We start from the raw sequence: 22,666 nt of genomic DNA, 5'->3' as shown, positions 1-22,666 counted from the left end.
TGTTTTAAATATGCTTTGAAAAATATTTAAAGAAACAATATTTATTAATGCTTTGAACAATGATGGAGAAAGTAGGAGTTCAAGTAGAGTGGCGAAGAGTTCATTTCTATTTATATGAAAAGTTCATTGTAAACTTGAGGATTTCAATAAATGATAAAATTAGAAGGACCAATCAAAATAGAAATTAAATAAGAATGTATCCTCTATTTGACTTATATATAAATTAGTTAGAAACTTGAATCATAAAGAATAAAGAAAGCATACAAATAAGAATTTATGTTTTGTTATTGTTAATTTACATGGATGATATTATGTTATTAACAAATCATAAAAATATAATCATTTCATATAATAGTGGCATTTTCTTCTTACTAACAAAAACAATTTTATATTTTATATAGTTGTTATTTGAACTGCAAAGTTAGAGAAACAAATTGGTTAGAGAAACACACACATAATAAAAGTTAAATAAAGTTTATGTGTCTCACATAGAATGTTAGAAAATTTATAAATAAATTTCAACTAATAATATATGCAAAAGAAAATTTATATACATAAAGATATATACTTTACAAAAATTAATATTCATAGAAAAATAAAATAAAAATATTTTTTTGTTATCAATCCTACACAGCTTTAATCTATATATCTATAAAAGCCTACAATCTTGGTCTCACTCCGTAATCTTATTTGTAAATATAAAGTGATTAGATATCACAATGCAATTAACATATCTATAAACCGTTGCAACTAAACTATTGATTAAAAAAATATTAGCTAATATGCCATTTAATTATGTTAGGGCTATGTGGTATCTGAAGACAAGTAAATTTTAACGGCTTACATACCTGAAGTTTTGCTACTAAAACAGAATGCAATTTGACCTCAAAATAGGAAAGAAAAACTATGTAATTTAAGGCTTTGACTTTCCTTTAGGCATTGTGCGTGTGCCTTTAGTACAAATTTCACAAGTTCGAGTTTCAGTTTCTGTCGTGTCGCTGAGAAGTTAACGCACTAAATTTTCTTTGGAAACAAAAATATGACTTACAAATGGTTTAATGACAGGTAGTTTAAGAAACAAAAATATGACTCGAACTTTAAGTAATGAAACAATTAATGAAATTAAGAGAAGAGGACACGAACTTAGAGTTTCTTATTTTCTAGCATTGGAAACAAAGACAAAATTTCTAGCATTGGAAACAAAGACAAAAGCAAACCCACTTACTTTGAAGTCATTATTTGGATTAACGGTACCTGTGAGCGTATTCACAAGAGTGGTTAATCGATTCGAATCTCTAATGTGAAAAAAGGATATATTGGTGTTCTGATTCTTCCATTTCTATTTATTTATAAGGAAGTGTTTTTGTTTTTGTTTTTTTTTTTTTTACTCACAAAGAAATGAAATATTGTTATATTAATGAAGATATGATGAGTTATTTCAAGTTGTTTTCAGTTAAACTAGTTCTCAAAGTTGATAGAACTAGTGGAAGGTCAGTGTTGTAGTCAGACAACAGTGTCACTCAGCGCAAAATAGCTAGTGCATGCAGAGAATTCGAGTTCCGGAGCTCTGGTGAAGATTCCAAGGCAGTGTAACATCAATTGTAGACTAGTCTTGAGTGTACAAGTGTTGCATGCAACCAAATTATCAACCTTGGGAATTATGCACTCAATTGGAGGAAAACTCCTAAATAATAGGGGCCTAATTCCTCATGAATTGCACAAGGAAATAAGGGTTGAAGCTGAGGCATAATTTGACTAAGTTTGGGTCAAAGCTTCTCATTTAGCAGAGAGTGATTATTCACTTATAATACATATCTATTCATCTGATTAATGCAAGTAGGCCTAAGTGGTTTTTCGAAGTTGTTTTCCTTGGGAAAAATATTGTGCATGTGTGTTATTTCATATTGCATGTGTGTGATTGTTATTCTAAATTGTGAATTGAATTCTAAAAATCAGTAGAGTAGGATTGGGTCTCTTGATTTTAGATAAAACTTCTTGAGCATTTGCAATTCTACATCATATTTCTACAAGGCCTTCTCCACTATAAAAGTAAAAAGGCAATCAAAATTCAATGAATCTATAAACATTCCTCTGCCAGAGCAAACCCAAGCATTTCCCTTTACCCTTACTCCTAGGTTTATAACTACCCTACATTGCTCCCTTACACTTCAAGACATATGCATATTAGAAAGATGATTTCACATGCACATTGCAAATTTCACACTAGGATAGATCAACCCTATTGCACCCACACCTATTCAATCCATAAAGAATCACATCCAAGCATCTAGGTGCAAGCTTCATATGGCATCCATTCTTAACGTAGATGCCTGGTAAAGAAACATGATAATCATTACTCGACATGCAACAACCTTTATCCTTGAGAGAAACCTTCTATCCTAGCAAACCTTACACAAAGCATGCATGTTAAAAACTAATACTTCAGATTACCCATGCATGTGGTGGCTAGTACATATATAGCTACCATACAATTTGCTTCGTGTAAGACATTTCTTTTGTCTTTAAATACCTTCCTAATCATGTTCAAGACTTGGGGATTTTTTATTGTCACATTCCTTAGTTTTAAACAACATAAATATCAATGTATTATGAGTAGATCCTAAATTATGGAAACATTGGAATGCAACATAAGAAATGATCCATACTATAAAATGTTGAGCTTGACTATTATATATGGAAAGGACCATTAACAAATTTGTTGCGTTGTTATAGTATAAACTCCCGAGTTATTGGTTTCATTAAAAAATTCACCGAGTGTTGTTTTATTGGTCCATGCCAAACACTCCCCATGATTAAGAATATTGACATAATTACATTTTAACAAAAATGTTAATAAAAAAATTCAAAGATGATGAACCATTTGTCAATTTCAGGAGAGCCATCTTAACTTATATTTCAATCCTTTTGCAAAGCACTACTGTATATTAATGACATATTCATCCAACAACCTTTTCACAGAGATGCTAATATTTCTTAATAGGAATGCCCGAGCAAGTTGTCTTGATCACAATTTTTTTCACGATTACTTTCAGAACATTCATTGATACAACAATTCTATCTGTGAACTGATTTTTTCTCATATTTACAGTAACTTACTGATAAAATTCATTTCTTCCTAGTGTTGATGATATTTTTAGCTGATAGATACCTCATAATTTTTGTCTTCAGAATTTATTTCATGTCATTTTAAAAAACCCCAAAGAAATTGAACTCCTCTAATATGCACCTTGTGCCTGCAAAGATTTTCATTATTTTGGGACATTTATGTTAGTGTAGCTTTCTTCTTAAATTTAACCTCCCGCTACATCCTTTAGAAGATATATAGAAACTTAAATTTCCCTTGTATTTCATTGTCCATATATAGAATAAATATTACATAAAGATTAAATGGATAAATTTTCACAATGTCGTTATCATGTCTTCTCACTTAAAACAATTTGAGACTTTGAAAATTACCATTTTAATCTCAACAAACTCATCAAACTTTTAACTTGTCAATGGGTTGTGAGGGTACCCCCTCTTTATGTGTTATTAACAAGATAACTAGTTTGGAAGCAAAATTACATCCTTAGTTGGTCTAGGGTTCAAAATTGCATATACCCAACCCACCCCTCATAACAAATCCAAAATTATCTTTCCCGCCATAATGCCCTCCTTGCAAATTATTTTATTATAGAAACAACATTTGCAGTAGAGGTAACATTTTTTGGAGTCATTAGGAATAAATATAACAATAAGCGAAGGATGTTACATCAAATATAAGAATTCCATATATCAATATTAGTGTTTAATATTGAAGATTTAGAGTGATGGAAAAATTTAGTTTGGGAAGATGATAATGTAGAAATTAATCTTTCTCATCTTGAATTTTGAATACGAAGAATATATATATATATATATATATATATATATATATATATATATATATATATATATATATATATATATAGATATATATATATATATATATATATATATATATATATATATATATATATATATATATATATATATATATATATATATATATATATATATATATATATATATATATATACGTGTTACTATCTGAATGACTCATCAAATTTCAGTATCTAAAGAGGCCCTTCCTAAAATTCCAAATAACCACTATAATTATGACATTAAATTCACCATTTTTATTAACAAAACAAAAAGCATTTCCTTAATGATAACAAAAGTTGATGCTTAACCACTTGTTTCAAGAAACATCTCTGAAACATTTGCACATGAAAGAGATACAAAAAATGATGAGTTCTTAGCTATCCCAATACTCATAGAAACAAAAAAGTATGGGCTATAATTCCAAAACTACATCTAATAATTCATCTACCTTTTGATTCAATATTTTTTGTTATGCTTGAAAGAGTACCATTGAAAACTGTAGAAGAATATTTTGAATTTCCTAAAGCAGGGGGAAGACATACATTATCTACCACAACATTTTTGCATGTCCAATCTATCACCAATTTAGAGTCATCAGTGACCTCTAATCTGGATACTCCCTACTTACTTGGAAAATGAAGAAAGGTCTATAAAGCTACAAACTCAACCTTTTTGTTTGAGCCTTTGCACAAAAAATATTCATATGATCCACAAATTGGTGTAGATATTCCATTGGAATTGTGTAACACCCCAAAGTGCATGAAATTACTAAGGTCAATAAGTTAATTTTATTATTTGTTACTTTAAGTTTTATTACATTATGTTGTGTAACAATAAGTGGTTGAGGTTGGAAGGCCAAGAAAAATAAATTATGGTTACCTATATATTTGGTAATGATACTTTAACAAAAAATAGAAACTTTTTACAAGGATTAAAAGAAACAGTTACAAAGACAGTTACCCAATCTTCGTTGAAGGGAGATTTAGAAGGGAGAAAAGGAATCCAGGAGATATCCTGGAGCTGGAGGAAACAGACCAATGGGATAATTCTCGAGAAAGACAGTCAGAAAAGAGTACAGGACTTGGGGTTAGGATTGTAGTCCAGGAACCCAAGGTACTTGACTGTAACTGGAAATAATTAACTGTGATACTAAAAGAAAGTGTTGGGGGGAGAGTCTGGACGTAATTGCCAGAACTCGTGGCAGGGAGGAGAGACTTTTCAACGAGGATTGTTGGCTAGCTGTTGCTGTTATTAAAACAGATAAGTACCATGAAATGCTTAATTTAAGAATTGGTACTATGCTATATGGCAATAATTTAATTGATTAAGTAGGAACATCTTACTGTCTTTAGTATAAAGAAATTATCTATATGCAGTACGGATAAGCAAGGAAGTTATTTAGAAAAAGATACATTAAAACAGTAGATGGAGTATATTTAATTTGTTTCTCACTATAAGGAACAATAAAAACTCTTTGATGAAATTATGTAAAGAATATTGTAGGTAATTGCCGTGTATGAAAGATTTAACTTAGTATAAAACAAATGAGATTACGCTCTTAAGTATTCAGAACGAATTGTGCAAAACCTTCATGGAATACACCTAAGGAATAGTTGTATTATACGTGTCAAGATTATACACATATGTTACTGCTGCATAATTTAACTACAACATGCAACTAGAAAACACAATGAAGATCTATTTGAAAAGCAGAGGTGCCACCTCATCGGTCACCCATGTAATATCTATCAATCTACGAATAAACCCTCATTCTACAAACCCTTATTAAAACAGTTAATCCACAAGGACCAAATAATATTCAATAACAATAATACTCTGAGATTAGAACAGAGTCAGCCGACCCTTTGCGAAATATGAAATGGCATACCCAAAATATCAGTTAACTTACAAATGTATTATATATCAGCATATACTCCACTATGAACAAACAATTACAGTTCCAGAATGACGCCTTCGAGTCAATTATGACCAAAATCTTAGAGCTCTTTAGCTAATAACTTAATTGACATAAGAAGAAGATACAACAACAAAAAGAAATATGTTCAGGGACAAGTAAATTTTCCCCATATTGCTCAAACCATACACAGAGTCTGTCAACTTGCTTAAACGACTAACTAATTAAGGAGTACAAGAAATCTAGGCAGCTCTCTACTCTCCACTTAGTGGAACATTGAACCCCTCTTTAACTAAACTGCTGAGGACCAGAATTCCAACCTGGAAACAACTAGCGAAACCATAAGAGTTTGAATCTTGAAGGGTAAGTTCTAGGCTTGCATGAGCAGAACAGGGTAAAGAGAATACCTGTCATAAACCACATTCAAACATAAAATTATTAATTGGCTATCTAACAGAGATAAAAATTGTGAAAACACATGTTTCATTTTAAGAAGAATGATACCTGAAACTGGAGGATGTACTCTCTAAGCGACCACCTGCACATTCACCTAAACCCTTAATAAATCATTCTAAGCTCAAGAAATTGTCAAAAACTCATGAGTCTTCGAGTTAACAAAGTTTACCTTCCGAACCCCGGAGTATAACTATTGGCATCGCTCTGAGATACCCTTGACCCAATCTAGACAAAGGCAACAGTCTGTTAGCCTCGGTAAGAGCCATGTCTTCCAAAAAATTAAAAGAACTATTGATATTCTGTATCAAACAACACTCTCCTTCTCTGGACCAACCATCATAACCAGTGCAAGCCGCAGAAGGAGGGACTGCCCCACTGTAACCCTCAACAAATCATTTCACCATTGCAGAGCAACAAGAAGCCGCAAACCAAAGGTAACACTGAATCCACACGACGCTGGGTGCGAGGAAGTAGTTAGGTGATAAAATAATAAACAACCACCACTGTTGGATCGCTAGACAAGAATCGAAGGAGGTGAGGCGAGCAGATGGCACTGTAATGTTGAACTAGGTAGCGATCGAATATAGCATCATCGGCCGAGATCACGCCACGTATCCCAACGTACGAGGACCAACTAAGCCCGAGAAAGGTAGTAAATGCCAAGGTACCGATGTGGTCATGTGATCCACTAACACTAACCTCCGTGGCAACATGGTAATCTGTGCATGTATTAAGCACATACAACTGGAGGGTGAGCTGACCGATTCTACGATAGCCATAAATCATATCAGAAATTAAATGCAGAAATATAAATATGTATCGGTAACCAAGTTTCTGGGTAAATGAAATTATATATATATATATATATATATATATATATAGACATATATATATATATATATATATATATATATTGTTATTATATTTTGTTAAAAGTGACTATTACAAATGGTATCAGAGCTTAGGTTCGTACACCGAGACTCTCTGGGATATATGTACAATTATACTTCAAATAAATGTGTTGAGTATATAAATATATATATAATAATTAACTATGTAAATGTATGTATAAACACAGAGACTGTGAAAATAAAAGAAAGTTTAGAATGCAGAGGAGCTCCGGACCACCTAAATCACCCGGAACAACATATGTGAATGCTAATCTGATATTTGGATACAACTGGGTGAGGAATCCCGGCAAGCTAATGCAATGTTACTCGAAACTGTACAGCAGCTGCCTGCGGAAATGACAAATTTAAGAACATATAATGAATGGTTGCATTTAGAGCAGGAGAGAATTCTAAGAAGTCTTTCCAATCGATAGAATCAACGCCACCCAAACCCTAGTGCGGAAGACTGGGAAAAGACCTCGACAACTCAGAATGGAGAAGAAAATGTTGAGTTAGCTGAAAAACATAGGGAAGATGAAGAAGGACGTTCAGACAATGTCTCCGACCAACGTAAAACCAAAAGACAAAAGTCAGAATTACAAGGAGAATTTAAAAATATCAAGCCCTCACTCTTTGAGGGAGAATCTGAAGAGGCAGCGGAGGCCTGGTTAATCGATATGGGCAAGTACTTTCAGATTTATGAGTACACTGACAAACTGAAGGCACGATTGGTATTTTATCAGCTAAGGGGTAAAGCGACCCTCTAGTGGGAGGAAATCAAGACGGTAAGAAAAATTGACAAAGAGCAGGTTACATGGAATGAGTTTCAAAAAACATTTTAAAGACAAGTATCTAACTGAGTGCTATTATGATGAAAAAGCAAAAGAATTTCACGAGTTAAGATTGGGAACCTTAACCATGGATGAATACGTGGCACGATTCACTTCCTTGATATGTTATGTGCCTTACATGCAAGAGGAAAAGGCCAAAATTCAGCACTTCATCAGTAGCTTACCCAACTTTATGAAGGAAAAACTGGAATTTGACTACCCCAAGACAATGGACGATGCCATGCGAAAAGCCCACATTTGCTACCATCAAATGAAATAGAAGAATGAAGGACCAAAAGGGGGGTTGAATAGGAAGGGTAGAAACCTGATTCCAAACAGACACCCAAAATTTGCTAGTAGTAGGAATGTATAGCAAAAACCTTTCAGCAAGTTTCCAGCCAGGAATCAACCCAAAACTGCATATTCTAAGAACAGACCAGCAGAATGAGTCACTAGATCTGTCAATGATCAACAATCAAAACCGCCGCTGCAATGTTGGGGATGCAGAGAACCCCATTATTACAAAAATTGTCCACACAGGGCTGGAACAAAACAATTATCAAATATGCAAGAAGCATCCACGGTTGGGGAAGTGGCAAGGAGCATGCCCAGAATTAACGCTGCTCTTGATGATCATCAGGCAGAATTTCAACCCACCATGATTGAATGTGAAGGTATGATTGCTAAGCAACCTGTCTCTGTTTTATTTGATCCAGGCGCTACTTAAGCTATGTTAGTCCTAAGGCGGTAGAAAAGTGTCAACTACTGAGCATAAAATTTTCAAAACCTTGGCTAGTTCAATTAGCCACTGGGACAAAAAGAAGGGTAAGCACAAAAATAGAATGTTGTCCCATAACCATTTTAGGGCAACCTATTTATGTTGACCTTAATATACTTCCTTTGGGTTCTTATGATATTTTAATCGGGATGGACTGGTTGGAAAAATGTTGGTCCCTAGTGGACTACAAACAGAAAACTGTAAGTTTTATTTTTGTATCAGGCCAAAGTAAGGAACTCCAAGGAATAAAAACCAGCACTAAGTTACGTCCTATTATTGCTAATCAGTTAGGAAAATGTATCAGAAAAGGCTATCAAATATATGTTGTTCAGGTGGGGTTTACCAATACCAAAAATAAAATGACATCCTTGGAAAAAATTCTTGTCATTCAAGAATTTGTTGATGTGTTTCCGGAATCCATTCAAGGTTTACCTCCAAAACGTGATATCAATTTCAATATTGAGCTCATTTCGGGTGTAGCCCCTATATCCAGGGCCCCTTATCACATGAGCATACCTAAGTTAATAGCACTCAAAATACAGCTTCAGGAGCTCCTAAACAAAAAGTATATCTGCCCTAGTGTGTCTCACTGGGGAGCTCCGATATTATTTGTACGGAAAAAGGATGCTACCCTGAGATTATGTATCAATTATTGTCAATTAAACAAGCTAACCATTAAGAATAAATATCCTTTGCCTCATATTGATGATCTATTTGATCAGGTACAAGGAGCTAAAGTGTTCTCGAAAATCGACTTAAAATTGGGCTACCATCAAATAAGAATAAAAGAGGAGGACATTTACAAGACAACATTCCATACCTGTTATGGTCATTACGAGTTCGTGGTGTTGCCATTTGGCCTCACAAATTCCCCAGCCACCTTTATGAGTTTGATGCATGGTATTTTCCAGCCCTACCTTGATAAATTTGTAATAATTTTCATTGATGACATCTTAATATACTCTATGAATCAGGAGGAGCATAAAGAATATATGAGAATAGTATTACAAACACTGCAGGAAAATCAATTATATGCTAAATTTAGCAAGTGTGACTTTTTCAAAGATCTGATTCTGTACTTGGGTCATGTTATTTCAACCGATGGAATAGCGGTATATCCGGAGAAGATCAAAACAATCATGGAATGGATAGCCCCAAAGAATGTCGCTGATATCAGATCATTCTTGGGTTTAGCCGGGTACTACTGTTGATTCATTGAGGGATTTTCAAAAATCGCCTTTCCAATGACCTCCTTACCAAAAAAGGGGCGTGCTTTCAAATGGACAACCGAGTGTGAGCAAAGTTTTGAAAAGCTGAAACACCTTCTTACCACCACACCAGTGTTAAAAGTGGAAGATCCGGAAAAGTCTTTCGTGGTTTGCACAGATGCAAGTAAAGAGGGTGTTGGTGGAGCACTGACACAAGAAGGAAATATTATTGCTTATGAATCATATTTATTGAAGGAATATGAACAACGATATTTTGTGTATGACCTTGAGTTGACAGCGGTAGTGCATGCACTTAAAATGTGGCGACACTACCTGTTGGGGAAGAAATTCTTGCTATTAACTGATCATAGCAGCCTTACAAATTTCTTCAACCAATCTAGCTTAAATGCTCGACAGTCTAGATGGACAACATTCTTAAGCGAATTCGATTTCGACATGAAACATCTTAAAGGAAAGGAAAATTGGGTGGCCGACGCATTGAGCAGAAAAGTACATTGCATTTATGAGGTCCAAATGAGCCAAGCAAGCTCAAATATCCCTGAAATCATAAAGGAAGTAGCTATGAAAGATCTGGAGTATACCTTCCTCTGGAAAAAGACAAGGGAGGCCCTACTGAAAAAGGAAGCATCCGAATTTGAAATAGATTCTGACAATCTTCTTACTTTTAAAAACAAAATTTATGTCCCTAACCAAAACTCGGTTAAACAATTGATATTGGATGAATTTCATAGAAAACCATGTGCTGGTCACCCGGGGTACCAGAAATTATTTTCAGCCATCAAAAAAGGGTATTATTGCCTGGGTTAAGGAAGGATATCATTGAATATTTATCCAAATGTTTGGAGTGCCAATTGGTGAAGGCAGAACATCAACATCCCATAGGTTTGTTGCAGCCATTGCCCATTCCGGAATGGAAATGGGAGACCATATCTCTGGATTTTATCACCGACTTACCTCGTACCAAAAAGAAACATGACTCAATTATGGTGGTAATAGACAAATTGATTAAAACTACTCACTTTATACCCGTGAAATCCACTTACAAAATTGTGGAGATCGTAGACATATTTATGAAGGAGATTTTTCGTTTACACGGAATACCCAAAGTGGTAATCTTCGATAGCGATGTAAAATTTACATCCACCTTTTGGAAAACTCTCTTTTCGGGATGGGTACTCAGATCCAATTTAGTACTGCCCATCACCCCAAAATAGGAAAGAAAAACTATGTAATTTAAGGCTTTGACTTTCCTTTAGGCATTGTGCGTGTGCCTTTAGTACAAATTTAATGTAAAGAACATACAATAAGTTCACTACCATGCCAATGATATTTTTTCATAACACCAAAAAGTGTAACCTCACAAGTTCGAGTTTCAGTTTCTGTCGTGTCGCTGAGAAGTTAACGCACTAAATTTTCTTTGGAAACAAAAATATGACCTACAAATGGTTTAATGACCAGTAGTTTAAATTTTCTTTGGAAACAAAAATATGACGTACAAATAGTTTAATGAGAAGGTGACATTTTTATTAGAAAATAGTGGAAATGTGAGTATAATTTTGATAAAATTAGTGGAAATTTTTGGAAATCTAAGTTACAATTGTTAAGTTTCAGAATTTTAGATTTTTTAGGAATTTTTGATGGTGTTGAATTCATTTTGACCATTAAAAAATAATTCAAACACTTCCAAAATCGATTTTTTTGAAAAATAAATAAGTAAATTTCAATCCAATATAACCCACTGAACACAATTGTTGCTTCAATAACAACACCATTTAATAATAAAAAGTTATGTTAATAATTATTAGAGAAAGGTCCAAGTTTAAATCTCATTCATCCAAATGAAATTAACTAATTCAGAGAAAAGTCCAAGTTCAAATCTCATTCATCCAAATGAAATTAACTAATTCAGATAAAGGTCCAACATCCAAGTTCAAATCTCATTCATCCAAATGAAATTAACTTTTGTTTTTAAGAATCATTAAGTAGTAGAAATAATTCAAAGTGTAAATAAATTCTCAATATAAAAAAGATAAAGAAGAAGCTAAGCCCCTAAACACTAGAAGGTTCATAAAGCATGAACTTTTTATAAGCCGTGTATACATGAACATGAACCTACATAACATTGAGAATTAATTGTCAAACAATATTTTAATCTTGAAAACTTAAATGAGAGTAAAATTAAATAGTCCATGGAGACACCTAACAATCAAGATTTAAGCTTAGACTTATATTTCATCTCAACACAAATCAAAAGTAAAATATCAGAGTTACCTATGAACTCATAGAAGATTTTGCCCAAAATACGTGTAACGTATAAGACACATAACAAATGATGATCAGTAAAGTAAATTAACCTGAAACTAGACAAAACTCATATTGAGAATCAAATAGAAGAAACCATACAAAATTCATACATTAATATATTATTTTAAAACCAAGTTACATACATAAAACTTTTTCAATGGTAAACTCCTAAAAATATTATAATGAACCTGAAGACAGATATCCCTCTTCAATACCAAGTAAAATCATATATTACAATAACCATAGAACATGATTAATTTATTAAATATTGTACATCCATAGAATCCCATTCATTTTAGGCCAGGAGAAACCTAATCCTCGCCATCAGCAACATGTCTCGCAAAACCCACAACAACACAAAGTAACAAAGCAGCAAATCCATTAAATAAGAAAACAAATCAATTTTATAAAAATCATTGAACATACATGTGATTTCAACAAACCAAGCATATAAATAAGTGAGAAACTGAATTGAATTCATACCATCCTTCAATGAATCCTTTCTCTTCTCTCGTCTGCATTTTGATAGGGACTTCGACATATTGAGGCTGAGGAACTTGAGTAGGGTTTCCTGATAACCACTCCAAAAGTGAGCCATGTAAATGAAAACTATCTATAATTATCAAGTAATGAAACAATTGAAGAAATTAAGAGAAGAGGAAAGGAACTTAGAGTTCCTTATTTTCTAGCATTGAAAACAAAGACAAAACCAAACCCACTTACTTTGAAGTCATTATTTGGATCAACAATACCCATGAGCGTATTCACATGAGTGGTTAATCAGTTCGAATTTCTATTTTGAAAAAGGATAAGCAGAGAGTATCTTGTCGTTCTGATTCTTGCATTTCTATTTACTCACAAAGTTGTTACATTAATGAAGCTTTGGTCAGTTATTTCAAGTTGTTTTCAGTTAAACTAGTTCTCAAAGTTGATAGAACTAGTGGAAGGTCAGTTGTGCAGTTGGACAACAGTCTCACTTAGTGATAATCCAGTTAATTGTTCAATTAGCCCAAAATAGCTAGTGCATGCAGGGAATTCAAGTTCCCCAGCTGTGGTGGAGATTCCAAGGCAGTGTAACATGAATTGTGGACTAGTCTTGAGTGTATAAGTGTTGCATGTAACCAGATAATCAACCATGGGAATTGTGCAGTCAATTGGAGGAAACATCCTAAATAATAGGGGCCTAATTCCTCATGAATTGCGCAAGGAAATAGGGGTTGAAGCTGAGGTAAAATTTGACTAAGTCTGGGTCAGAGCTTCTCATTTAGCAAAGAGATAGGTTATTCACTTGTAATACATATCTATTCATCTGATTAATGCAAGCAGACATAAGTCGTTTTTAGAAGTTGCTTTCCCGAGGAAAAATATTGTGCATGTGTGTTATTTCATATTGCATGTGTGCAATTGTTGTTCTAAATTGTGAATTGAATTCCAAAAATTAGTAGAGTAGGATTGTGTCTCTTGATTTTAGATCAAACTTCTTGAGCATTTTCAATTCTACATCATATTTCTACAAAGCCTTCTCCACTATACAAGTAAAGAGACAATCAAAATTCATTGAATCCATAAACATTCCTCTCCCAGAGAAAACCCAAGAATTTCCCTTTACCCTTACTCCTAGGTATATAACTACCCTACATTTCTCCCTTACACTTCAAGACATATGCATGTCACTAATACATATATAGCTACCATACAATTAGCTCCGCGTAAGACATTTCTTTTGTCTTTAAATACCTTCCTCATCAGTTCAAGACTTAGGGATTTTTTATTGTCACATTCCTTAATTGTAAACAACGTAAATATCAATGTATTATGAGCAGATCCTAAATTATGGCAACATTGGAATGCAACATAAGAAACGATCCATACTATAAAATATTGAGCTTGACAATTATATATGGAAAGGACCATTAACCACTTTGTTGTGTTGTTACAGTATAAACTCTTGAGTTATTGGTGTCATATTAAAAAATGCATCGAGTTTTGTTTTATTGGTCCATGCCAAACACTCCCTATGATTAAGAATATTGACCTAATTACATTTTAACAAAAATGTTAATAAAAAAGTTCAAAGATGAACCATGTGTTGATTTCAGGAGAACCATCTTAACTAATATTTCAATTCTTTTGCAAAGGACTATTGTATGTGAATGACATATTCATCCAACAACCTTTTCATAGAGATGCTAAGATTTCTTAAAAGAAATGCCCGAGTCAGTTGTCCCGATCACAGAGTTTTTCACAAGTACTTTCACCACATTCATTGATACAACAATTCTATCTGTGAACTGATTTTTTCTCCTATTTACAATAGCTTATTGATAAAATTCATTTCTCCTTAGTGTTGGTGATATCTTTAGCTGACATATACCTCATAATTTTCGTGTTCAGAATTTATTTCATGTCATTTTAAAAAACCCCAAAGAAATTGAACTCCTCTAATATGTACCTTGTGCCTGCAAGGGTTTTCATTGTTCTGGGACATTTATGTTAGTGTAACTTTCCCTTGTATTTCATTGTCCATATATAGAATAAATATTATATAAAGATTAAATGGATCATTTTTCATAATGCCTCCATCATGTCTTATCGCTTAAAATAATTTGAGACTTTGAAAACTACCATTCTAATCTCAACAAACGCATCAAACTTTTAACTTGTCAACGAGTTGTGAGGGTACCCCCTCTTTATGTGTTATTAACAAGATAACTAATTTGGAAGCAAAATTACATCCTTAGTTGGTCTAGGGTTCAAAATTGCATATACCCAACTCACCCCTCATAACAAATCCAAATTATCTTTCCCACCATAATGCCCTCCTTTGCATAATGTCACGAAAACAACGAGTTCCCCACTTTTGCAAGCATGCTCTACACCCAACCTTTCATTTCTTGTTTACTCATTTCATTAGAGGTCATTGAGAATGATAACCCTATCCTAATAAGATTGTTTACAAGCCTATAACAATGACTAATTCATCCAAATACCAAATTCCCAATGAAATTTGTTTGCAAAAATGGAGTAATGAAAGATTCAACCAAATCACAGAGATCATTAGATAATAAAAATGGGACTGAGTAATCCTGCTTGCAAATTATTTTATTATAGAAACAACATTTTAAGTAGAGGTAACATTTTTTGGAGTCATCGGGAATAATGATAACAATGAGCAGAGGATGTTACATCAAATATAAGAATTCCATATATCAATAAATAGTGTTTAATATTGAAGATTTAGAGTGATGGAAAAATTTAGTTTGGGAAGATGATAATGTAGAAATTAATCTTTCTCACCTTGAATGTTGAATACAAAGAATATATATATATATATATATATATATATATATATATATATATATATATATATATATATATATATATATATGTGTGTGTGTGTGTTAATATAGAATGACTCATCAAAATTCACTATCTAAAGAGTCACTTCCTAAAAGTCCAAATAACCACTATAATTATGACATTAAATTCACCATTTTTATTAACAAAACAAAAAAAATTTCCATAATGATAACAAAAGTTGATGCTTAACCACTTGTTTCAAGAAACATCTCTGAAATATTTGCACATCAAAGAGATACAAAAAATGATGAGTTCTTAGCTATCCCAATACTCATAAAAACAAAAAAGGATAGGCTATAATTCCAAAGCTTCATCTAATAATTCATCTACCTTTTGATTCAATCTTTGTTGTTATGTTTGAAAGAGTACCATTGAAAACTGTAGAACAATATTTTCAATTTCCTAAAATAGAGGGGAAAGACATACATTATCCAGCACAACATTTGTGCATGTCCAATCTATCACCAATTTAGAGTCATCTCTGACCTCTAATTTGGATACTCCCTACTTGCTTGAAAAATGAAGAAAGGTCTATAAAGCTACAAACTCAACCTTTTTGTTTGAGCCTTTGCATGAACAATATTCATATGATCCACAAATTGATGTAGATATTCCATTGGAATTGTTTGTCAAATGTCAAAACATCACCCAAATATTTATTGTTAATTTTTCCTATTCCAGATTCTTTAGTTAGTTGATTTTCTACTTAATTAATTGAGAGAAATAGAAAAAAAAAACACAAGCCATCCACAGTAGACACAAAATTTTCCTAAGAAACCTTTAAGAGGGAATACCTATGTTCTGCTATGTGTTTAATGATTGTATTTCATTTTCAATATATTTCACTTGTTTATTGCCTTCCACATTCCCTGACTTCTCTTATCGAAGTTCCTTTGCATCTCTCAGTGCAATTGCTAATTTTAACTCTATGATGCTTATAAATCGTTTCAGCAAATGCAGCCTTCAATGTCTTTTATCTAGAAATTCTCCATCTCAATGATTAATATTAGAATAGTTTTTAGAAATATTTTTATTTAAGATTGATATTAAATATTTTTTGGTCATTAATAATTTTTTTTTAAATATTGCATGTTAATTGAAGACAAAATGAATTATATATGGTTCTTTTCTATGCATTTTTCACGTCCAATTGTTAGTTAAAAAAAAAGGGGTTAAATTTTGCTAGTTTTAACTCTATGATGCTTATAAATCGTTTCAGCCAATGCAGCCTTCAAATGTCTTTTATCTGGAAATTCTCCATCCCAATTTATGATTGATATTAGAATATTTTTTAGAAATATTTTTATTTAGGATTGATATTAAATATTTTTTTGGTCATTAATATTTTTTTTTAAATATTGCATGTTAATCAAAGACAAAAATAAATATATATGGTTCTTTTCTATGCATTTTTCACGTCCAATTGTTAGTTTTAAATAAAAAAGTTAAATTATACGGTCTCTTTTTTATTTTATTTTTTAGGATTAATTTTACTCAATATTAAGCAGAGATTTTTAAGAATCACAAGATTATATTTTTTAATCTACAAAATTTGAGTGTCACGGGCTTTTTTGAATCCATTTATATATTCAAAAGAGTATTTTGAACAACAAAAATTCACAATCTCATCTAAAATTGTATCACCAGATTCTATTGCAAAGGTCATTTTGTCTATTAGCTTCTTAGCATAATCATTTAAATACAATTTGTCCGCTCCATATTAAATAATGAGGAAATTGTGCATTAATTACATTATCTCTCTGTGAAATTAAACTGGAAATTGAATTATTTTATTTGTGAAAGATATACAAAGATTTTTATGGCTATTTTTTTATTTGTTATTGTTAATGTAAGCATTATTTTATTATTGTATTTTTAATAATGTGGTTGTACTAGTTTATATTTTAAATTATTTATTTTCCATATTTTCATATATATATATATAGTTGTTGAGCAGAGATTCTCATGATTCTACAATCTAGTATGATATGTTCGTGTTTAACTTGGAGTTGACATGTGTCCTTTTAAAAATACATTTAATTAAAAAAAACAAAAAATTGTTCATAAATTTCAACTTTTAACTTATATATATCATTCTAAATATTATAGAAAAATTGAGGTATATACTAATATTTTAGAAAATTTAGTAAAGATTAAATCCATACCATTTACTTTAAATTTAAAAAAAAAACTATTATACAAATAAACCAACCTATCAACATACTTATTAATAATTAAATTAAAATTTAAGAATCCAATTCCATAAAAACATATGAAGTCACCTTTGTTGTAGATCTTTCATGGTTAGTCTTTCATTGCACATGATATTCATTATATTGGTCACATCACTTGAGAAACGTGGGCTTCAATTTATATATCTCACCAAATGCAGGCTTCGGCGTCTCCTCCTTCTCGAAAGATCTTTGTGTCTGCAATGCACTGCATCCTACTATGTTGATCTTCGATTGCGGGCTCGCTTCATAGCCTTTCATTGATTCTCCACAACTTTGTTTTCATTGCACCTCTGCAAATGAAAATCACCAGAAATTCGGCTATCCTTGTCCCTCCTCTCCTCCCTACTCCCAAAGGGTTGCTATTCCTTTCCAATCTAGATGATCCACTGAATCTCAGATTTCCTATTCCCGTCCTTCAATTTTATCGGTTCGATTCGTCGAAAAAAGGCGAGGATCTCGCCAAAGTTATCAGAGAAGTGTTGGCGAAGGTTTTGGTGTTTTACTATCGTTTTGCCAGAAGATTGAGAGAAGTGCCCTTTGGTAAGCTCCTCGTGGACTGCACAAGTGAAGGCATGCTATTTGTGGAAGCTGATGCTGACATTTCCATGGAGGAATTTGAAGACCTGCACCCACCCTTCCCCTGCTTGGCTGATCTCCCGCATGATGTGCGAGGCTCAGAAATTATTACCAATTCTCTCGTCCTTCTCATTCAGGTAAATTCACTCATGCTTTGATGAACATAATTCATATTCCAATTGAACTTCTATTTACTTAACGTGTTTCTTATCACGATATTTCAGGTAATGCAATTGAGATGTGGAGGGTTCACTTTCGCCCCTCGTTTGAATCACACCATGAGCGACGCGCCTAGCCTCGTTAGTGTAGGATTTTATTGGTTAGCGCAACTAACTCCGAACCTAGGTCCAAGCCCATCAAGCCAACAACTCCAAGCTTCTTCTGGAGTGTTATTCTTTAAAACCTTAGTAGGAGTGCGATTTACTATGTAATTTGCATAGTTAATTGCCTCTGCCCAAAAATTAAGACTAAGTCCTTTAGATTGAAGCATAAAATTGGCCATTTCCTTTAATGTGTGATTCTTTCTTTCAGCCACACCATTTTGTTGTGGAGTATATGGAGTAGTATGTTGCAATTGAATTCCATGCTCAGTGCAAAAGTTGATGAATTTGTTGTTAACATATTCTCCGCCATTATCAGATCTTAGCTTAAGAATTTCATGTCCATATTGTTTCTCAACAAAGGCCTTAAAGGCCAAGAACATGTTAAAGACTTCACTCTTGAGTTTTAAGAAGTATACCCAAGTGCGTCTGGAGAAATCATCAATGAAACTTAAGAAATACTTGTAGCCAGAGAATGAAACAACTGGAAGTGGACCACATAAATCACTATGCACAAGCTATAAAGGGGTTGAGGTATGCCAAGAGGCACGTTTTTCAAAACTATCCCGATGATGTTTTCTGAGTACACATCCGCAACAAACACCATCTCTGCAAGATATCATAGGAAGACCTGCCACCATATTTTCTTTACATAGATTTTTAAGTGAGTGATAGTTTAAGTGACCAAATTGCTCATGCCAAAGTTTGCTCACTTCATCATTATGAACAACAAATATCGAGGGAAGAGTTGATAACATGTTGTAGCGGCTACAACCACCCTCCAGAATTTTTCCTAGCTTCATTTCGGAGCCTCCCTACCAACCATGCTAGTAGCATGTCTTGCATTGTGTACACAGGCTTCATTGGTTTTTCAACAGCTTGTCAACCTGTGCATGTTAGTTTTCTTCTCTCCCCTCATAGGCTGCCATTCCAGACTTAGGCTAGTTGTTGGCTGAGCAACTCCCTCAAAAAATTGCGCAATTCTGGAGGGGAACCAACCTTCCCTCCAGAAATTGCGGAAATCTACTGGCCAGCCTGCTGGGCTCAGAAATTGCACAATACAGTCAGACAGTCTTCCTTGGGAAAATTGTGCAATCTGGCCCAACACTGCAACTCAGCCCAGAAATTGCACAATTCTGGGTAGTAGTCACCTACTCCTCCCAGAAATTGCGCAATCCCTCTGGGACAACCAGCCTAGCTCCTCCCAGAAATTGCGCAATTCTGGGCAGCACTCACCTGCTCCTCCCTAAAATTGCGCAATCCCTCTAGGAAAACCAGCCCAATTCCTCTCAGAAATTGTGAAAATCCCTCTCTCAGTCAAGCACGCTATTGCATGTGCCTTTAGGTTGACCAGTTCCCTCCAGGACTGAGCAAAATTGATTTGCATGCATGGTTTTCTCTACCCGAAATAGCAAAAGGCGGCATGCAAAAGGAATCCCTAGATCTATGGATCTATTCTTAGCAGTTGGAGGTTACATGCAAAGTTCATTTTAGAAACCTCTCGCCAAGTGTCACTTTTTCCTAGATTTGTGGCATGCACGTCATAACCTCGATCTTGTCAAAACTTATGAACCAGACTTTGTAGAGCTCATTCCTCACATTGATCTTGCAACTCTGACATCCCACATTGCATCCAGGAGTCTTCGACACTTTCAACTTAGTTGTTTCAGGGTAAGTATGCTTTTCATGTCTTGCACTGCATTTCTATCACTTTTTGTGTTTCGCTTTGTGTGAGTGTTTTCTGCTTGATTTCAATGAGCACTTGTTGTTGTTTTGATGTATGTTAGCTTGTAGAAGCACCATTTCAATTTTCGTTGCATCTCACTATTGTTGCATGCATGACACTGTTTTTGCACCAATGGTCGCCGTTGTGGCGACCCACTTCACACACATGCATGCTTTCCCGTTTTCTGGATCCTGCACTTACTGTTTGCATGCATGATCATTCAATCTTGTTTACACTCAGTTTCATCATGCATTCAAACTTCTTATGTTTTTAGTCGCTCGTCGGTGACCAGGAAAATTTTAGGGGCTAGTATTTGCAAGTGGGATAATTTTCCATGTTTTTTCCAAAAAAAAGATTCACCAATTTCCGTTTTTCTCTAAAATGATTCGCCCAAATTTTATAGTACACCATTATTTTACCTTAAAAATCGCCAAAATATTATATCAACTAATATAAAATCATTGGAAATCTAAAGATTTCTACAAAAATATCACCAAAAGTTTTACAATTTGCATATTAGGGACCAGAAAGATTTGCCAAGGTTTCTAAACTTTAAGATAAACTTCCATCCTTAAAATTTTCCCGACTCGGCGGGTCTGGGATACCTTGGCCCGTACCTTGACTTGCCTGGCTAGCATTGCGCATTTCTGGAAGTGAAGGCTCTGCCTTCCCTCCATAAATTGCGCAAGTCTAGCCCAACACTTACCTCCAGGCTTTCATTGCGCAACTTTGGGAGGCAGTGCCTTGTTGGCCCCAAAAACTGCGCAATGCAGTTTGTTGGTTTGCATGTCACTACTGACTGAAATTGCGCATTGCACAGTTTTAGTCCTCAGCGGGCCAGGTTGGACTATGCATTGCGCATTTCTCGCAGTCAGTCAGCGTCCCGACAACGCAGACTTTGCCTTGCGCAGTTTTGGCAGTCAGTCTCCTAACCTCCCCATGAAAATTGAGCAATCTTCACAAACAGTCACACAGGTATGTTGCATGTTAGTCCTCTAGTTTGTTTTGGTTTTCAACTAACAAATTTCTTGCTATGAGTGTTGCTATGGCTCCAGGCATCACAGGTGTTCGTCTGCCTCTTAGCAGCACATGTACAATGGCCTCTAGGAGAGCAGAGTTAAAGGACACCGTTGAGAGTGAAACTAGGGATGCAGCCGAGCAAGTGTCTATGAGCTTGCCTATCTATGAAGACATCAAGTTGTTCATAGACAAAGATATCAAGATGAAATGCCAACGACATCATAGCGAGAAGCACCATCAATGACAACAGAAGGTAGCACACCTGCGTGCGACAAATGCAAGAGGAAGGTTGTTGACAACACAGAGGTGGAGCATAACTGCAAGTTCAAAGTAGATCCACTCGTGATGAAATCAGCTTTGGAGATTGAGGCCATGAGGCGATGGCGCGACAAGAGGATCGCGTGAAAGCAACAACTCAAGGAAGAACAGGAGCTGCACAAATGAGAGAAGGAGTTGCACCAGGAACAGGTAAATCAGGAGGTGCAACATCCACAGACTAATGCAATTGCACCCATACAGGTTATAGACCCAGCCCAGCAGTTGGCATGGAGCAGACAGGGTGAGCAGTGTCATCAATCTCATGCAAGGGTGTTCAAGAGCATGGATGTCATTATGTGCATGCATGTAATCCCACTCATTGGCACACTCATCGAGGTGAAGACAAGAAGCAAGTCTGACTGGAGCTGAACATGTATTTTGACAAGTTGATGCGCATAAGGGGAATGTCAAGGGTCACGGCACCCTTTGCTATTTATAGAACCTCATAACTCATTTAAATGGATTTTGATCAGCCAAGCTTCCGATAGGAGTATCTTAGAGAAAGCTTGGAGAGTATTGTAACGAGCCTTGGCTTCTCCACAGTGCAGAGCTAGTACATCTCTTTGAAGGAGCAGGCAGCAGTGACTGTAACGAATTGCTATCAGGACTAGTGGTTGGTCGTGGTTGTACTGTATGATTGGAACTTTCACTTCTTAATATAACAAAGCCAATATGTTTCATGCATATGTTGTTATTGTATTTCATCTATCTTGGTTACCCTAATGATATATGTATCTGTTTTCTTACGCATGCATGTATGAACTCTTTCTGTATAAGTATGTATGA

At 34.3% G+C, this 22,666-nt stretch overlaps 1 protein-coding gene across 1 annotated transcript; it reads left to right on the top strand.

Moving 5' to 3' along the window:
* Positions 1–18,216: 18,216 nt before the first annotated feature.
* LOC149253924 (benzyl alcohol O-benzoyltransferase-like) lies at positions 18,217–21,663 on the top strand. Its single transcript, XM_089454627.1, has 4 exons — positions 18,217–18,633; positions 18,721–18,815; positions 21,418–21,517; positions 21,607–21,663. Exons 1-4 carry the CDS (start codon positions 18,217–18,219, stop codon positions 21,661–21,663), a joined length of 669 nt encoding a protein of 222 aa, XP_089310753.1.
* The last annotated feature ends 1,003 nt before the right edge of the window (positions 21,664–22,666 follow it).

This window comes from Pinus tabuliformis, chromosome 7, assembly GCF_031772625.1.
Source record: "Pinus tabuliformis cultivar Carrire ecotype Pingquan chromosome 7, CPIR1, whole genome shotgun sequence".
In the NCBI taxonomy this organism is placed as follows: Eukaryota; Viridiplantae; Streptophyta; class Pinopsida; order Pinales; family Pinaceae; genus Pinus; species Pinus tabuliformis.
The sequence above is the reverse complement of the archived record's forward strand: the minus strand, read 5'-3'. Positions and strand labels throughout refer to the sequence as shown.